The sequence below is a fragment of the Triturus cristatus genome, chromosome 5_2 (assembly GCF_964204655.1).
Source record: "Triturus cristatus chromosome 5_2, aTriCri1.1, whole genome shotgun sequence".
Taxonomy (NCBI): Eukaryota; Metazoa; Chordata; class Amphibia; order Caudata; family Salamandridae; genus Triturus; species Triturus cristatus.
Genome location: NC_140588.1, coordinates 448,402,231 through 448,418,192, shown reverse-complemented (window position 1 = coordinate 448,418,192; position 15,962 = coordinate 448,402,231). Strand labels below are relative to the sequence as shown.

At 45.2% G+C, this 15,962-nt stretch overlaps 1 protein-coding gene across 1 annotated transcript in view; it reads left to right on the top strand.

Moving 5' to 3' along the window:
- Positions 1 to 15,962, top strand: part of PKD1L1 (polycystin 1 like 1, transient receptor potential channel interacting) — a 1,386,277-nt gene that overhangs the window by 872,421 nt on the left and 497,894 nt on the right. Inside the window, exon 41 of the mRNA XM_085607392.1 lies at positions 10,711 to 10,918. Coding sequence (XP_085463518.1) covers positions 10,711 to 10,918 — 208 coding nt within the window. The remainder of the gene's footprint in view (positions 1 to 10,710; positions 10,919 to 15,962) is intronic.

The following is a 15,962-nucleotide window of genomic DNA, read 5'->3' as shown; positions in this document are numbered from 1 at the left end:
CAGCTTCTGAGGTAGCTGGCATCGGGGTCGGTGGAGTCTGTGGTTGGGCTTCGGGTGGTGTGTAGCTGGTCTTCTATTATTTTCCTCCAGCAGCGGCGGGGGGTCTGTTGGGTGTGGTGGTGTGTGGTAGGCTTCTCAAAGGTGAAGTGGACGCAGCGATGATCGGTTCAGTGGAGTTCGATGGTGTGGCTGAAGGAGACATGGGAGCTTGCGGAGAAGATGGGATCAAGCATGTGGCCGGCGGAGTGGGTGGACGTTGTCATGAGTTGTCTGTGTCCGAGGTTGTCGAGGTTGCGATCAGGGTGGTGGAGTTGGTGTCATTGTTGTTCTCGAGGTGGAAGTTCAGGTGCCCGAGGCGGATGTAGTCCATGGACGCCAGGACGTGCGTGCTGACGAAGTCGGCAATGGGGTCGCTGAACTGTGGCCTGGGTCCGGGGGGCCTGTAGATCAGCGTTCCTCTGAGGGTGGCGTTGGGATCAGAGTGGATCTGGAAGTGCAGGTGTTCGGCGGTGTTGAGGGTGTCGTCAGAGTTGGTTGAGGCCTTGAGGGTGGATTTGTGGATGATGGCGATACCGACTCCTACTCTGTTGGTGCGGTCTCTGCGAGTGATCTTGTAGCCGTCCGGGTTGGCTATGGCTATGGCGATGTCGTGTGCTGAGGAGCTGTTCATCTAGGTCTCTGTCAGGAAGGCGACGTCCGGGCAGGACGTGTCGAGCAGGTCCCAAAGTTCGATGGCATGTTTGCGTGCGGAGCGGGTGTTCAGGAGTATGCATCTGAGGTGGTTGGATCCTGTCCGGGTGGGTGGGCGGGTCTGCTGCTGATGAAGTCCAGTGTTGAGTGCGTGGAGGGTGCTGGCATCGTAGTGGAGACTGGTGTTGCGGCATTCGCGGGGGCCAGGGATTCTGGTGCTGGGCACGGTCCAGGCATGGACGGGCGCAGACGGGCTTGCCTTAGGCGCACCTTCGGCTCCCCAGAGGCGCGCCCGCTGCGCGGCCGCACAGCGGTCGCCATAAGAAGGGGAAGTGGGAGGGAGGAGCAGCTGGGAGGAGGGAGCGGACGAATGGGAGTGGGGTGGCGTGACCGCAGGGGACGCAGCAGCAGGAAAGCGGTATCGGCGAAGGGTACAGAAGGGAAAAGAGGGGCAAAGCGGAAACAGGGGGAAATGAAGGGGCAAAAAGTGAGTACAGTAAAAACAATTACAATTGCAATACAGGCAAGAGAACAGTGGGAATGAAGGGCGAAAAGCGAGTACAGTAAAACAATTGCAAACAATTACAATACAGGCAAGACAACAGGGGGAATGAAGGGCAAAAAGCGAGTACAGTAAAAACAATTACAATTAAAAACAGGCAAGACAACAGGGGGAATTAAGGGCGAAAAGTAAGTACAGTAAAAACAATTACAAACAATTACAATACGGGCAAAACAAGGCAAGCAAGCAAAAGCATATGGCCTACCACTAGCCACCAGCAGGTGGTAGCCTGCGGGTGGAGGAGGGCCTCGAACTCACGGCAGAGCAGCAGCAGGGCTCAAGGGTGCAAAACACAGGTGGTGCAGTGCGGCGTGGGGAGCGACCTGCCCTAAACAGGGTCAAGGGTCGCTCCCAGATGTAATCCCTACAGAAAATGGTTTGAAACAAGGTTGCTTGTTAGCACAGCTGCTATTTTCTCTTTATATAGCAGATTTACCCGATTGCTTTGCTCAAGCAGATTGAGATGCGCCAAAGATAAGTAGCCGGCCTTTTGCATGTCTGTTATATGCAGATGATAAAGTAGTAATGGACTTAACCCCTATTGGGTTGAATAGAAAGCTGATATCACTACAGAATTCTACAGTGGGGCATTTTTTGAAAGTAAACGTTTCTAAAAGTAAAATCTTAATTATGAAAAGTAACAAAAGTAGAAAATTATGTAACTTTAAGTGGCAAATTGGTCCTGAAAAGCTGGAGGTGGTAGACTCATACATTTATTTAGGGAAACTTATAGCAGGTAGTACGAAGAACAAACTTCATATTGAACATAGCACTTTTAAAGCTACATCCCATGCTAATGGTTTGCGTATTTTTTACAGTGCTATTGGCAGAAGACATTTCTTACATCTACTGATGGTTTTTAAGGCAAAAATTCCTCCGATCATGCTCTATGCGATTGAATCAATCACTGTTAAGGGCTGGAGCTTTTTAGATAGGATTGAAGTTCAGATACTGTGTAAAATGTCATTTTAACACGTTAGTTCCAACAGCAGCAATTAGACTGGAATGTGGCTTGATATCTTCCTATATCCAAGGTTTATCTAGGGTTTTACGCTGGGAATATCAGCTAAAAAATAGTGAGGTTTCATGTGTCATGAAATATTTGGTGTTAAGGCAGGTAATTACTCGTTTTATCGTGATTTCTCTTTGGCACTAAAAATCTTTTGTATACAAGAAGAATCGGTGATCACCCTTCCACCACTAAAATTTAAATCTCTCTTAAAAACCTTAAGTGCAAAATCAGCTTTGATAGAGATACTAAATGTTGTAATGCTAAAGAGAGATTAAAGCTAATATCCAGGACAAACTCACTGAATTCCACAAAAACGTATTTTGGAATTTAGAACACGGAACTCGACGTTTGCTCACTTTGTCATATGAATCTCTTACCTCTAAACGACTTAACAGTAAACTAGTCCCAGAATTTGAAAAATGGGAAAACTCGGCCAGTGTTTTAACGAAATGGTGTTAAAAATGTGACTTAAGCCCAAGATTATCTTTTTTGTCCTAAAGACGAAGCAATGTGTGTAAAACTTTATAATTATTTTAAGGAGTTTATGTATATATTTTAAATCTTTTACATATTCTCTTAATTGGACAGTTAACCTCCTTGTTTGTCATCTTCTAAGGAAGTATTAGTATTTCTCCTTTGTCAGATTGTATTTTGCACATTGATTGGCTGCTATTTATTGCTATTTGCCCAATAGGGATATGTTACATTTGTTTCCCATTATGTTTCTGTCGTTAACTTCAAAATGTTTTGGATTTTGGATATATTTTGCACATGAACTGGCTGCTACTGAATTGCGTTTTGCTTAGGTTAGGATATGCTCTGTTACTCCTTTTTCTTGTTGCTAATTCCAAATTGAACTTTTAGTCGAAGCAAAATCTTGGACTCTATTTTGTATATGAACTGGCTACTACTTACTGTCCTTTGCACATTCTAGGATATGCTCTGTTATTCCTTTCATCTTGCTGCTAAATCTAAATCGAACTTTTAGCCAAAGCTGAATTCTGGACTTTATTTTGTATATGAACTGGCTGCTACTTACTGTCCTTTGAAGATTCTAGGATATGCTCTGTTACTTCAATCCTTATGCTGCTAATTTTAAATGCTATTTTCTGTTGAAATGGCTATGTCCTGCTGCCCAAATGATAGACAAATTTCTCTAAGCACTGAGGTAATGCATATTATCTTTACTTAAATGTACCTGCCATTGTTTAATACGGTCCTAAACAAACGCTATCTTCTACAGTAGAGGTCCTGGGCCTCTGTTTCTGCCGTGAGCTAAATGGTTTTATTGTTGAAAATCTTAATTATTTTGGGAATCGGAATAATTGACAATATTGACTGATGTTATCTCAAGGAATTCTAACCTTGCTAATTCAGGCCTTTGATAATTTTATGATGCTCCGTGGAAAGAGTTTTGTTATGTTTTATTACTTGTAATATTATGCATGTACTTTTATCTGGACCTCTTAGGAGTTCCAAATCTTTAATAAAATATTGAATTGAATTAATGGCCCATCAGGAAGTGAATAGCCTATCAGGCACACCTCAACTCCCTTTGTGTGACTGTCTAGAGGGAATGCACAAAGCCCACCTGTCACCCATCCCAGACATATATTGGAGACAGTCGGAGGCACACAGGGCTTAAGAGCAGAAAAATGCCACATAGATCCAATTTTACTACTAAAAATGATTTATCCTTGCAAACCAAAACATGACTGTTCTACTCCTTCTCAATCAGGAATTGCGCTTAAGAGCTGTATAAAGGAAACCCCAAAGTTAACCTATGAGCGGGGTAGGCCCCACAGTGGTGAAAACCTAATTTGGGAGTTTTTCACTACCAGGACATGTAAAATTAAAAAGTGTATGTCCTGCCTTTTACTTACACAGCACCCTGCTCTATGTGCTGCCTAGGGCCTACCTTAGGGGTGGGTTATGTGTGATAAAAGGGGAGTTTAAAGCTTGACAGAGGGTTTTAAATGCCAAGTTGACCAGGCTTTCAGAGTGCACATACAGACTCTGCAGTGGCAGGCCTAAGACATATTTGCAGGGGTACTTCAGTGGGTGGTACAATCAATGCTGCAGACCCACTAGTATCATTTAATTTACAGGCACTTGGCACTTATAGTGCACTTTACTAGGGACTTGTAAGTAAATTAAATATGCCAATTGCGGATACGCTAATGTTACCCCGTTTTAGGGAGTGATCACATGCACTTTATCACAAGCTAGCAGTAGTGAAGTTCCCAGAGTCCGAAGGTCAATCAAAACAGATCAGCAAAAAGTGAGGCAAACAGGCAAAAAGTTTGGGGGAAGACCACCCTAAGGCTGACAGTTCTAACACTAGTCAACAGGAAACAACGAGTATACACTCCACCATTTTCTCCAACCGCAAAAAATATCAGGTGTGCCTCGAAGATCTATACTGTCCTCACTTCATTATCAATAAACGCCCTTTGGTGCTCATGCTACACTGCCACAGAACCCAATTCTTTATCAGTGCCACTGACACTCAATCAAACAAATGTTTGTTCCGGTTTACATAAAACATAAACGTACACAATACAAAACCGCTTATAACTCATTAAAATCCAAGTTTAACACTTAGGTGCCAATTCCGATCCTGTAAAACCCGGGTACAAATGGTTGTACGGAGCGTTTTCTCCGTACGACTCGTACCCGGGAATTTCACCGTACAAACCAGCAAGTACGATTCGTACAGAAATACCTTTTCCGTACGAATCGTAAAAAACACCGTGCGGCTAAAAAATACATACAATTCTGATCCTGGACAGCGCGTACGCAACGTTTTACGGACCAGCAAGTACGATTCGTACCCACAGCACTCCGCACGGCTATATTTTTACGGGAGCCAAAAAGTGCCGGAAAAGCTAAGTACGCCGTGATGCACGAGGAAAAGAGGGCCCGTATGTACATGCCGTACCCCCACCCCATGTATGTACATCCGTACCCCAGGACCGTACCCCCACCCCGTGTATGTACGCGCCGTACCCCCACCCTGTGTATGTACGTGCCGTACCCCCACCCCGTGTATGTACGTGCCGTACCCCCACCCCGTGTATGTACGTGCCGTACCCCCACCCCGTGTATGTACGCGCCGTACCCCAGGACCGTACCCCCACCCCGTGTATGTACGCGCCGTACCCCAGGACCGTACCCCCACCCCGTGTATGTATGCGCCGTACCCCCACCCAGTGTATGTACGCGCCGTACCCCAGCGCTATGCGCTGGGGGTACGGCGCGTACATTCATGGGGTGGGGGTACGGCGCATACATACACGGGGTGGGGGTACGGTCCTGGGGTACGGCGCGTACATACACGGGGTGGGGTACGGTCCTGGGGTACGGGACGTACAGGTGAGGGGCTGGGAGACGGGCCTGGGGTGCGGCGCGTACAGGTGCGGGGCTGTGCTACTGTGTTGGGTTACGGTGCAGAGGGGGGGTACGGTGCTGACATACAGGGGTACGGTGCTGACATGTGCGGGGTGAGGGGGGGCTGTACGACTCGTTTCCGGGCACAAGTGTACCCGTGTACATGTGTGCTACAGCGTTCGCTCCGTACGGGGCCTTTTACATGCGGTTGTGTATTCGGACGGGTGGTACGGATCGTACTTGCGCGCTCGGACTTCTGTTTTACGATTTGCATGTAAAAATGTCTGGCTCCCTATCGGACACTTTTCCCGACGCTATTCGGATGTAAAAATTTACGGCTCCCTCTCGGACCTTTTTCCCGACGCAATTCGTATGTATTTTTCACGTACGAATCGTACTTCACAGTTTGTACGGTACTTGTACGATTCGTACGTGAAAATATACGGATACGAGTCGTACGCAAAATATTTTACCCGGATCGGAATCGGCACCTTAATCTTCGTCATTTAATAATTTGTGATTAAAATACCTAAACAATTCATAAAATGTACTAAAATTATTTTAAAAATTGCCTCTAAAATATGAAATACAAAACCACATCCTTTATCTCGTCTTAATTGTCCCTTGTAAAAAGGATTCAATTGCGAAACAGACACAAGCTGAAGGTAAAGATTGCAGTTATAATAGAGCCGGTCTTGCACGTACAAAATTAATTACTTTTTACACGGGGGCATAATAGTAAAAAAGAAAATATTTAGTGCATCGTATCTTTGGGCAAAATTGATCACAACCACAAGGGCCCAAATTGTTCACCAAATTCCACCCAGCCGGTACAGCTAAAAAAACACAATGAATATTATGCCTGAACCTTATTAATAAAAAACAATGATTTTCATTTGTCACCAATGTCCGATATAGTTCCATGTTCTGGGTAGTTGTGATTGTAATGTGGTTCCTCAAAGATGGCTTCGCCAGTTCCGTTAGGTCTTTTCTGTTTCGAGGAATGCCATAAAATTTAACTTTAGTCCACTTTGTATCCTCCTTGTTTATGGTATCTGGATTTCTAAAAAGTTCAGGTCAGCATAAGGCATAAAAAGTAGATTTAACATAATGCAACCAATAATCTTGAAAGCACCTTCCAGCCTTAGGACTCCCTCATTATTTCCTTATTTAATATAAGATCAGGTTTGGACCAGACTGAAAGCCATTTAAGTAGAAGTCGTAAAGCAATGAAATCCGAGATATACGGAGGCATAACTCCTCATGCTCCAAAATGGCTGGAGTACTCCAAGCTATCGTTAACAGATTGTAAGTTCACAGGATCCACTATACTCCAGATATTAGAACTATACGTCAATACTGAGGCACATTTAGACATGATATATCTTTATTATTGAGTGGGGGATGCCCAACCTATCAGCTGCATTAAGAACCTGGGTTAAGATGAGGACCCATAACTCTGGAGGCATTTTATATAAGTCCAGTGGAACCCTGTCAAGCTCTGGGGCTTTGTTCTGTGACAGCCAAGTTAAAGCACCTTCCACTTCTCCTAAATCAAAGTAGAGAACTGGGTGATCTGCCATATAGCTTATCTCATGTTCTACTATGGAATATGTATTGAATTATAAACCCCCCTCACTTTTACGATGTCTCCCAGCCAGGTCCCTAGTCTTGAACAGTCTACCATTTTGGCTTTAAGCCTATCAGTCTCCTGATAGGGGGTGCTGGTCAACAATACTGTGATATTAATATTGCCTAAAATAAATATCACAGACCTCCAATGCCCTGCAATAATGGGACCTCCCCCTGTCTCTATAAAATCTCTATGCAATTTTTCCCTCAACCTTCGAACCTAGATCACGAGCACCTCTGAAACTTGATTTGTACTACCTCAAATCCGTTTTTCTTTCCTAGACCCTACGTTTAGAGCACATGTAAATGCCATAATCGAATTCAGGATTGACTACGGGAGTAATATTCTCCGGACAGCTCCAAAAATGCATCTAGCCTGCCTGCAACTAATCCAGAATGCATTATTCCGTCCTTACAGGAACTTAGAGAATCAAACTCCGTTATGGAGGTAAGAAGGAGTTTACACTGGTTGCAAATTCACTCTCATCATTTTTAAAGCCATGGTGATTGTTTATAATGCAATCTTTGCAGTACTCCAGATTTCATGGACAAAAAAGCTCTCCTGGTCAGTGGCATCTCGCTTGGAACCGGCTGGATTAAAAACAAATTAAAAATAAACGTGCCTTTTCTGCCGTGCCGCTTCTCCTCCATCCTCTTCAGGTCTTCTGGGCTGTCCCTGCCAAACACGACGCTGCAGGGATAGCTTTGTGATTGGTCTGAGCATCATGTTCGGATGCTCAGGCAGTGCCTGGGAGGCTAGGCATGTCTTCCACGGGGCTGTGCCCAATGGAGAACATACCAAGTGCGCATGTCAGTTTGACCAGCCTTAGAGAGCAAGCCAAAGTGTCACGTAGAGGAGTTCAAACCACTCCTCCCCTGCTCTGGCATCACGCCCGACTTCCGCATAGAAAAAGAAAATAATAACACCCTGTTATTATCATTTTCTCTTTTTGCACTGCTGAAATAGCAGTGAGGCGATGCTCCTCCGCCTCAGCGGAGGAGCCGCCACTCTGCTCCTGGTACAAATCACACAGGAATCTAAGGTCTAATCTTCAAGTCTTGTGGATTCAGAACTACAACCCAACTGCAAAGACATAAAATACGCTTCCTCTTGAATTTCACAGGTAATATTTACTTAATTCAGGCGGCCTTATAAAAGTCTTTCTTTTTAGTTATTGGCACTTTTGCAGTAATGTTAGCAGCCGTGGGCCTCATGTACTAAAAAGGCATTCTGTAAAAGTGATTGCAATTTGCAAAGTGACTTTTACCGAATGCATTTGTATTTTGCAAATTGACCCACATAATATGCCTCATAAATATTAATGAGGTGGGTCAATCACAGGCTTAGTGGCACGATGGGTTCAGCATACCACCAATGTCTGTGATTGCTTTTTAATAAAGTTATCTATTTTTTTCTCAAATAAAGGTGGTTATCCTAAATGGAAAGCAGGATGTGTTTAATAAGTAAAATGAAATGTTTTACAAACATGTTTTGCTAATAAACAGTGGTCCAGTGCACCACTGCCTACTACTAAGAATTTATTTTACACATTCACAAAAGGGGGAAAGGGTCTCTTAAAATGTCCCTTCCAAACACCAATTGCTAATGGTTTCCTAAATCCATTTAATGATTTGGAAAATCTTTTCGAAATCAATAAATGGGCTCTGTGTATATTAAAAAAGATTTTTGCATCTGCAAACCCTTCGATTTACCGAATCAGAGGGGGTTTGCGAATGCAGAAACAGTTGAGGCCCATACTCTGGTGATGATTGGGCTCTAGAAATTGCCTACCCTTAGCAATGAATATGCATTCAGATCATCGCAACAAAATACATTAGATGTACTGCACCTCTCTCAAGTGTCTACAGGCCACCATATTAATAAAACAATACTAGAAAACTATTAGGTCTTACAGAACACTTGTTCGATAAAATCTCTAAAGTGATACAGCTCGTGAACACTGCCTTTGCACTTTGCTAACCTATTCTTAATATTTGGGCTCAACGTGAGTTTTGCTCTTCATGTAAGGGCCTCAATACAAGTCCTGTGGCAAATGTGAATTACCTGCCTCATAAGAATTACAAGAGCCACAGAAACTCCTCAGATCTTCTGTGATTCACGCAGAAAGCAGTCGAAATCTTCCACCTGAAACTTTGGTAAAAATGGGAATTTATCAGGGAAATCGGGTGCAGTGTATCCGATTCCCCTGTCAATTACATATTTCTGAGAGTGCCCTCAGGAAACACCTGGTAATTCATGACATTCCCTTCCTTAACCCATCGGGAGTCGCTCATGCCCTCTGCATCATCAATTCCATGGGGCAAGAGGATGGAGGTGACTGCATGTCAAAATCCGAGGCCATTAGTGTGGTTGAGGCATGGAAATTCTGTTGCCTGACATATTTTTCTGATTTACCTTTTTTGACAGTGGTACATAGATAATGTATCCCTAAATATCCTTTGCTAGGATAGATAACTGTTCTTGGATCAGTTTAAGCTTTTTTGGGGGGGGGATGGGGTGTGGGAGTGAGTTTTCTGGTTATTGCTAATTTGTGTTATGTCCTATGTGAATGGTTAGACATCGGGGTCCAAAGATGTGGCATGAGATGGTGGGCTCAAGTGTATGAAGAATTCCTTCGAGGCTTAGAGAATTGTGTCCCACTGAACAAAATGGTTCTGCTTGTGTTTGACAGTGTGAGGAGTTGGACAAAGCTTTGTGAATGGGTGGTAAGAGGGCTAAATGGCAGAAGTGGAATATGTGGCTGTATTTTACATATATTTACAAAAAAGAGATCCCACAGCCGACTAATGTTGAGCACATCAATTCCAAGGTTGCTTTGCCTCTACACTACGGGTATGGTCGACTATGACCGAAGCGTCAATCGAAACGCTGCAGTATTTAAGTAATCATTGCTGAACCTACACATATATGTACACGTTTGATTTCTAAATCTGTACAACTTTATGCCCTGACGAAGTTCCATCAACTGGAACAAAACGCGTTGGCTGTTGTCCTGTGTGTATCTACCATTATTTGAAGATGAATAAAGGATTTTCTAGAAAAATTATGGCCTTTTCGGATATATGACTTCATTCCTGGTGCCGCCTCTACTTTTCTTCAAATGTATTTTAAATATAGTTCTATTTAAAGGAATACAGTACAGTCAATATGAAGGTAGGTTGTAATCCTGCTATAAACATTGCAATGAAGTTGGTCTGCGCTCACTACAACAAAGATTTTTTTAATGCTGCTCACAACATATGCTCAAAATGCACAAGAGTGCCCTGTTGAGAAATTTCACAGAAAATGGTTAGAAGAATTACAGATAATCAAGAGATTTCATTTGATACAATTGAATTGTAAACCCTTCTTTAGAGCATTAATTGTGACATGCAAATATTCACAAAGCTTTCTTCTCTTCAGCATCACCTTCAACCTGGTTCCGTGCATTGTGGTGATGCTGTCCTTAGCACTATATGTTGTGCTGGCTATCGCGTGTAAGGTCTCAGACCACCATGAAGAAAAGAAGAAGGGTTATGTTCTCCTGGAGGACAATGCACCATCAGACCAGCAGGTGTACGCCATTATCATAGACACTGGCTTCCGGTCCAGGTCTAAGTCTACGGCAAAGGTAATTTAGTTATTTGATTTTGAATTTTTGTTTGCTGTTAGTCAATCAACCAAAATGCTCCAGCATGAGAGGGATTTAAAAGATAATTTCTGAAACTTTGTCCAGGAAAGCAGGTTGCATTGGGAGTGCTGTTTTTTAGGGGCGGCTGGTGACATTTGAAAGTGGTAGGGCGTAAAATGATCGTCATACTGCACTGCAGCGAGCGAGCGTGGCGAGCGAGCCTGAACAACCGGAAGGGGGTTCGGGGGTTTTTTTCCCCGAGAAAAATTTGAAAAAAGAGTGGACAGATGGTGCATTTTCAAGCAAATTTGAGGAAGCAAGAAGGTTAATAAAGCAATTGTGAAAGTGCAGTTATTACATTAATAAAGAGAGGTCATATAACATAGGTAGCTGCTTATTCAGTATAACCACAGAGCTTCATAACAGACTTCAAGATACAATGCATTGCTGAGTAATATCAAAGGAAGCATTTTTTTATTAGCCGCAGTGCTGTACCAAGACTCCAAGAGGCAATATGGAAACATGAAAAAGGATCAAGGTGCTGAAAAATATCCTTGAACATAAGCTTCCCGGCCCAGGACATGAGCTCAGCAGCCCCCATATGTTTAAAGTGCATACCTGCCTTGCCCAGGGAACTGGAAACCAAACACAGGGGAGTATTACATGTTTAACACGCCAGAAACCAGCTCCCCACCTTCAGTCTTCAGGTCACCGGTTTCAGACACTTTTGCCAAGACTCATCATTTATAATATTGACTCGGGTGATTTCAGTGGAGAACCTATTCATTTTGTGTGCACCCAAAGACCATATTGGAGCCTCTTTCGTTCCCCAGCACACTGGCCTGAAATAAATCATTGTATTGCCCTTTATTATCCAGTAACCCAGAGTGATCAGTACAGACCCCATCATCCATTACAACTACGCTTTATTCATCAACATTCGACACACCTCCTTTTTTCAATGCATCTTTTGAACTGTTTTTTTTTTTTTTATATATCACGAACTAGACCAGAAAGTATCAGAGGCTTTATATGAGCACCAGTTGCGTTACAGACAGGCACATTCATTTTTTTGTGAGGCATGGGGAATTTGTTATTTGCCTAGAATCACAAATTAACAGCAGAAAAGGGCCCAGAGTCACAAATTCCCTCAATAATTATTCTGTTCGATGGGGACACTCAAGGTGCAATTTATATTCACAACAGGTCCGGGCCGTAGCTCTGAAAGGCTGGCAGGGCTGGGACAGAATCAGTCACGTGTGTGTCACAGCCAGAAAATCTAAATTATCTTGCAGTCAGATTTTATCGGCTGCTAAACGTGAGCGCTGTAAAACTTTCCTCACACACAATCAAAGTGGCGTAACTTCTAGTATCTTCTGTGGCATCATGGTATGTTTCAAAAGAAAACGTGCCTCGTACAAAGAAAAGCCAGCGCGCAACGTGCCCCATTCAGAAATTGCAGTCTCAGTTGCCCTGTACCGGAAATCCCTCTATTCTGGAGGCTGTCGTTCGCCTTAAATTGTGTAAAATTGCAGGGCAGCCCTTTTATTGAGGAAATTCACACATTTTCTCCTCCCCTCTCCCACTACTTTTCTCTCTCTCCCTCTGCACGCTCTATTCTCTCCCTTCTGTTTCTCTTGTCGCTCTCTCACCCCTCCTGCATACTTCTCCCACCCCTTAATCAGTACTCAGTCGGCAACTTATCTTCTTGGACACAATACACAGCACTCATACTCCATAAACTGAGGACCCAACACTCTCTCAGCCTCAGGACGGACTGAAGAGACTGCCACACCGGAGCCAACAAGAGTATTCACTGATGGAGACATCTACGTGAAATCCTTTCGCACATAAGGATTTCAAACATGTTTTGGGCATCTTTGAATATGTGAAGTGAGAGATGATGACTGATTTACGTCTAATGTGATCAAGCATCTCCTAACTTTCTAGTTTCTACACAGTAAACCCTGGAGGTTCGAGCCATGGGCATGGAATTTATCACACGTACACAAGTACTCTATTGTCCACCGTTACATCGAGGAGTTTATATTATGTTATGACAGACGCGGCTCGCAGGGTGTTGCGCAGGGGTGGGGGTGGAGGGGGAGTTTTAAAATAAATTTAAAAAATCCTACCTAAATGGGTCCGCGCCGCCTCGGGTCCGTTGGCGCCTACAGCCCCTCAGTCTCAGCCAGGTCTGATGATTTACCCTCTTTAGCCATTGGTTTGTTGGAGTGCCAGTGAAATATTACATCAGACCTCAGGATTCATATAGTGTGGGGAAGGAGTCAGCCCTGTTTAGCTATTGGCTTTATTGGGGGTGCCTGTTTTATCTTGGATTATACCACTGCACAGCCATTTGATAATTACCCTGCTCCCTAGGTTGACTGATGGCATTTTGCCTACCATAGGAACCTAGGATTCGATGAGGCAGCAAGTGTGTGAATTTCTTAACAGTAATTAACTCTTTTTGTTCATCATTATTGGGGCAAGCTTGAAAAGGAAGTTATTGTGTAATTATTTTTTTTCTGGAAGGAAGCAGTCACTTAACTGTATGCATCGTGGTTCTATATAAAATGAATTGAAGGTAATTGGAAAAGTGTTGCCTTACCCATACATTTTCATGTTTTGATTTGCATTTTTCACCTTCAACATTTTTTAATTTATACAACAGTATGCATTTAATATACACTTAACTGTTGGCTCACAAATTGTATACTGAGAAGGTGGCATGCTTTCTGTAGCTGTGCATAAAGTCGGTGTGCTTCTCTAATAAATAAACTAACAGGCTTTTTATTAGCATCAATCACATACAATCAATCAGAGGTTTATAGAGCGCGCTACTCACCCGTGAGGGTCTCAAGGTGCGGGGGGGGTTGGAAGAGACAGTCGAATAGCTAGGTCTTGGGGCCTTCCTGAACGTGTGGAAGGTTGGAGAGTGTCTGATCCTGATCGGGAGGTCGTTCCAGGTTTTTGCTGCGCCGGCTCTGCTTCTGCGGATGGGGGGGACCTCTGCCATGGCGAGGTCGAAGGAGAGGAGGTTTCTCTTGGGAACGTGGAAACATACTCGGTCGTTGAGGTATTTGGGTCCGATGTTGTTGAGGGATTTGTAGGCATGGGTGAGGAGCTTGAACGTGACCATCTTCTTGATGGGGAGCCAGTGGAGGCTCTGTAGGTGTTGGGTCATATGTTCGTGGTGCAGTGTTCCAAGGACGAGCCTGGCTGCGGCGTTTTGGATGGTTTGGAGCTTGCGTAGTAGATTTTTGTTGATTCCTGAGTAGAGGGCATTGCTGTAGTCCAGTCTGCTGGTAATGAGTGCGTGGGTGGTGGTCTTTCTGCAGTCAGGGGGGATCCATTTGAAAGTCTTACGGAGGATCCGAAGGCAGTTGAAACTGGTGGAGGTGACGGCGTTGATCTGGCGGTTCATGGAGAGGGAGGAGTCGAGGATGATGCCGAGGTTCCGAGCGTGGTCAGTCGGGATGGGTGGGTTCCCGAGGGCGGTGGGCCACCAGGTGTTGTCCCAGGCGGAGGTGCAGGGCCCGAGGATGAGGACCTCGGTCTTTTCTGAGTTGAGCATCAAACAGCTGTCCTTCATCCAGGCTGCTACATTTCTCATTCCTTCTTGAAAGCTGAGTCTGGTGATTTCTGGGTTCTTGGTGAGGGAGAGGATGAGTTGAGTGTCGTCGGCATAGGATATGATGCTAAGCCCGTGGTGTCTGACGATGGCGGCGATGGGGGCCATGTAGACGTTGAAGAGTGTTGGGCTCAGTGAAGATCCTTGGGGTACTCCCAAATAATGTCAGTGGAGTTGGAGAGGAAGGGGGGGGGGGAAGTCTGATCCTCTGGGATCTACCGGAGAGGAAGGATTGGATCCAGTGGAGGGCGGATACCTGTATTCCTGCGTTGTGGAGTCTAGCGTGCGATGTGAGACCGTGTTGAAAGCTGCGGAGAGGTCTAGGAGGATGAGGGCCGTGGTGTGTCCCTGGTCTAGCAGCATACGGATGTCGTCGGTGACTGCGAGGAGGTCGGTCTCAGTGCTGTGGTTGCTGCGGGAGCCAGACTGGGAGGCGTCTAGAAGGCAGTTTTCTTCGATGAAAGTGGTCAACTGGGTGTTCATGAGTCGTTCGGTGACTTTGGCTGCGAAGGAGAGGGGCGAGATGGGCCGGAAGTTCTTCAGGTCGGTTGGGTCAGCTGTTGGTTTCTTGAGGAGGGGTTTCACCTCTGCATGCTTCCAGTTGTCTGGACAGATGCCGGATGTGAGCGAGGAGTTGATTGTTCATCCTAGTTCGGCTGCGATGACTGCGGCGGCCCTGTGGAAGATGTGAGGGGGGCAGGGGTCGGTTGGGGCTCCTGAGTGTGTCTTCTTCATGGTTGAGGAGATGAGCTCGATGGAGGCGGGGGCCCAGGAGGTGATGGTTGGCTTCTCGGCGGCGGTGGGAGGTGTGGTGCTGTTTTCTGCTGCCTCGCTGAAGTTGTCGTAGAGGGCCTTGATCTTCAGATGGAAGTCGGAGATGAGTTTGTGGGTTTAGCGAGCTGCTGAATGACGTTGAATAGTTCCTTGGTGTTGGATACGTTGGTCTTGACTTTGTCTCTGATGAAGGTCCTTTTGGTGTCCCTTATACTTTGGTGGTAGACCTTAAGGGTGCTCTTGTGGTTGTTCCATGCTTCTGTGGTCTTCTGGTTCCTCCAGGTTTTCTCCAGGCGTCTGCAGTGGTGTCTGGCTTTTAGGAGTTTGGAGGTGAACCAGGCTGCCTTCAGCGGGCGTTGGTTGGTGGTGCGGCAAAGGGGTACCAGCTTGTCGGCGCAGCAGGAGATCAGTGGTGAAATTCCCTGGCTGCGGAGTTGGTATCGGTCGTGGCCTTGGGGGGGGGGGGGGTCCTGGAGGAGGGCAGAGCTCAGGTGCTCCTCGGTGACCTTACTCCAGTTCCGTCGTGGTGGGCGTGGGGCAGTCTTGGGTGCGGTGGTGGTGTTGAACGTGAAGTGGACGCAGTCGTGGTCCATCCAGGGGTGCTGGGTGGTGTGGCGAAGTGGATGTTAGAGCTCC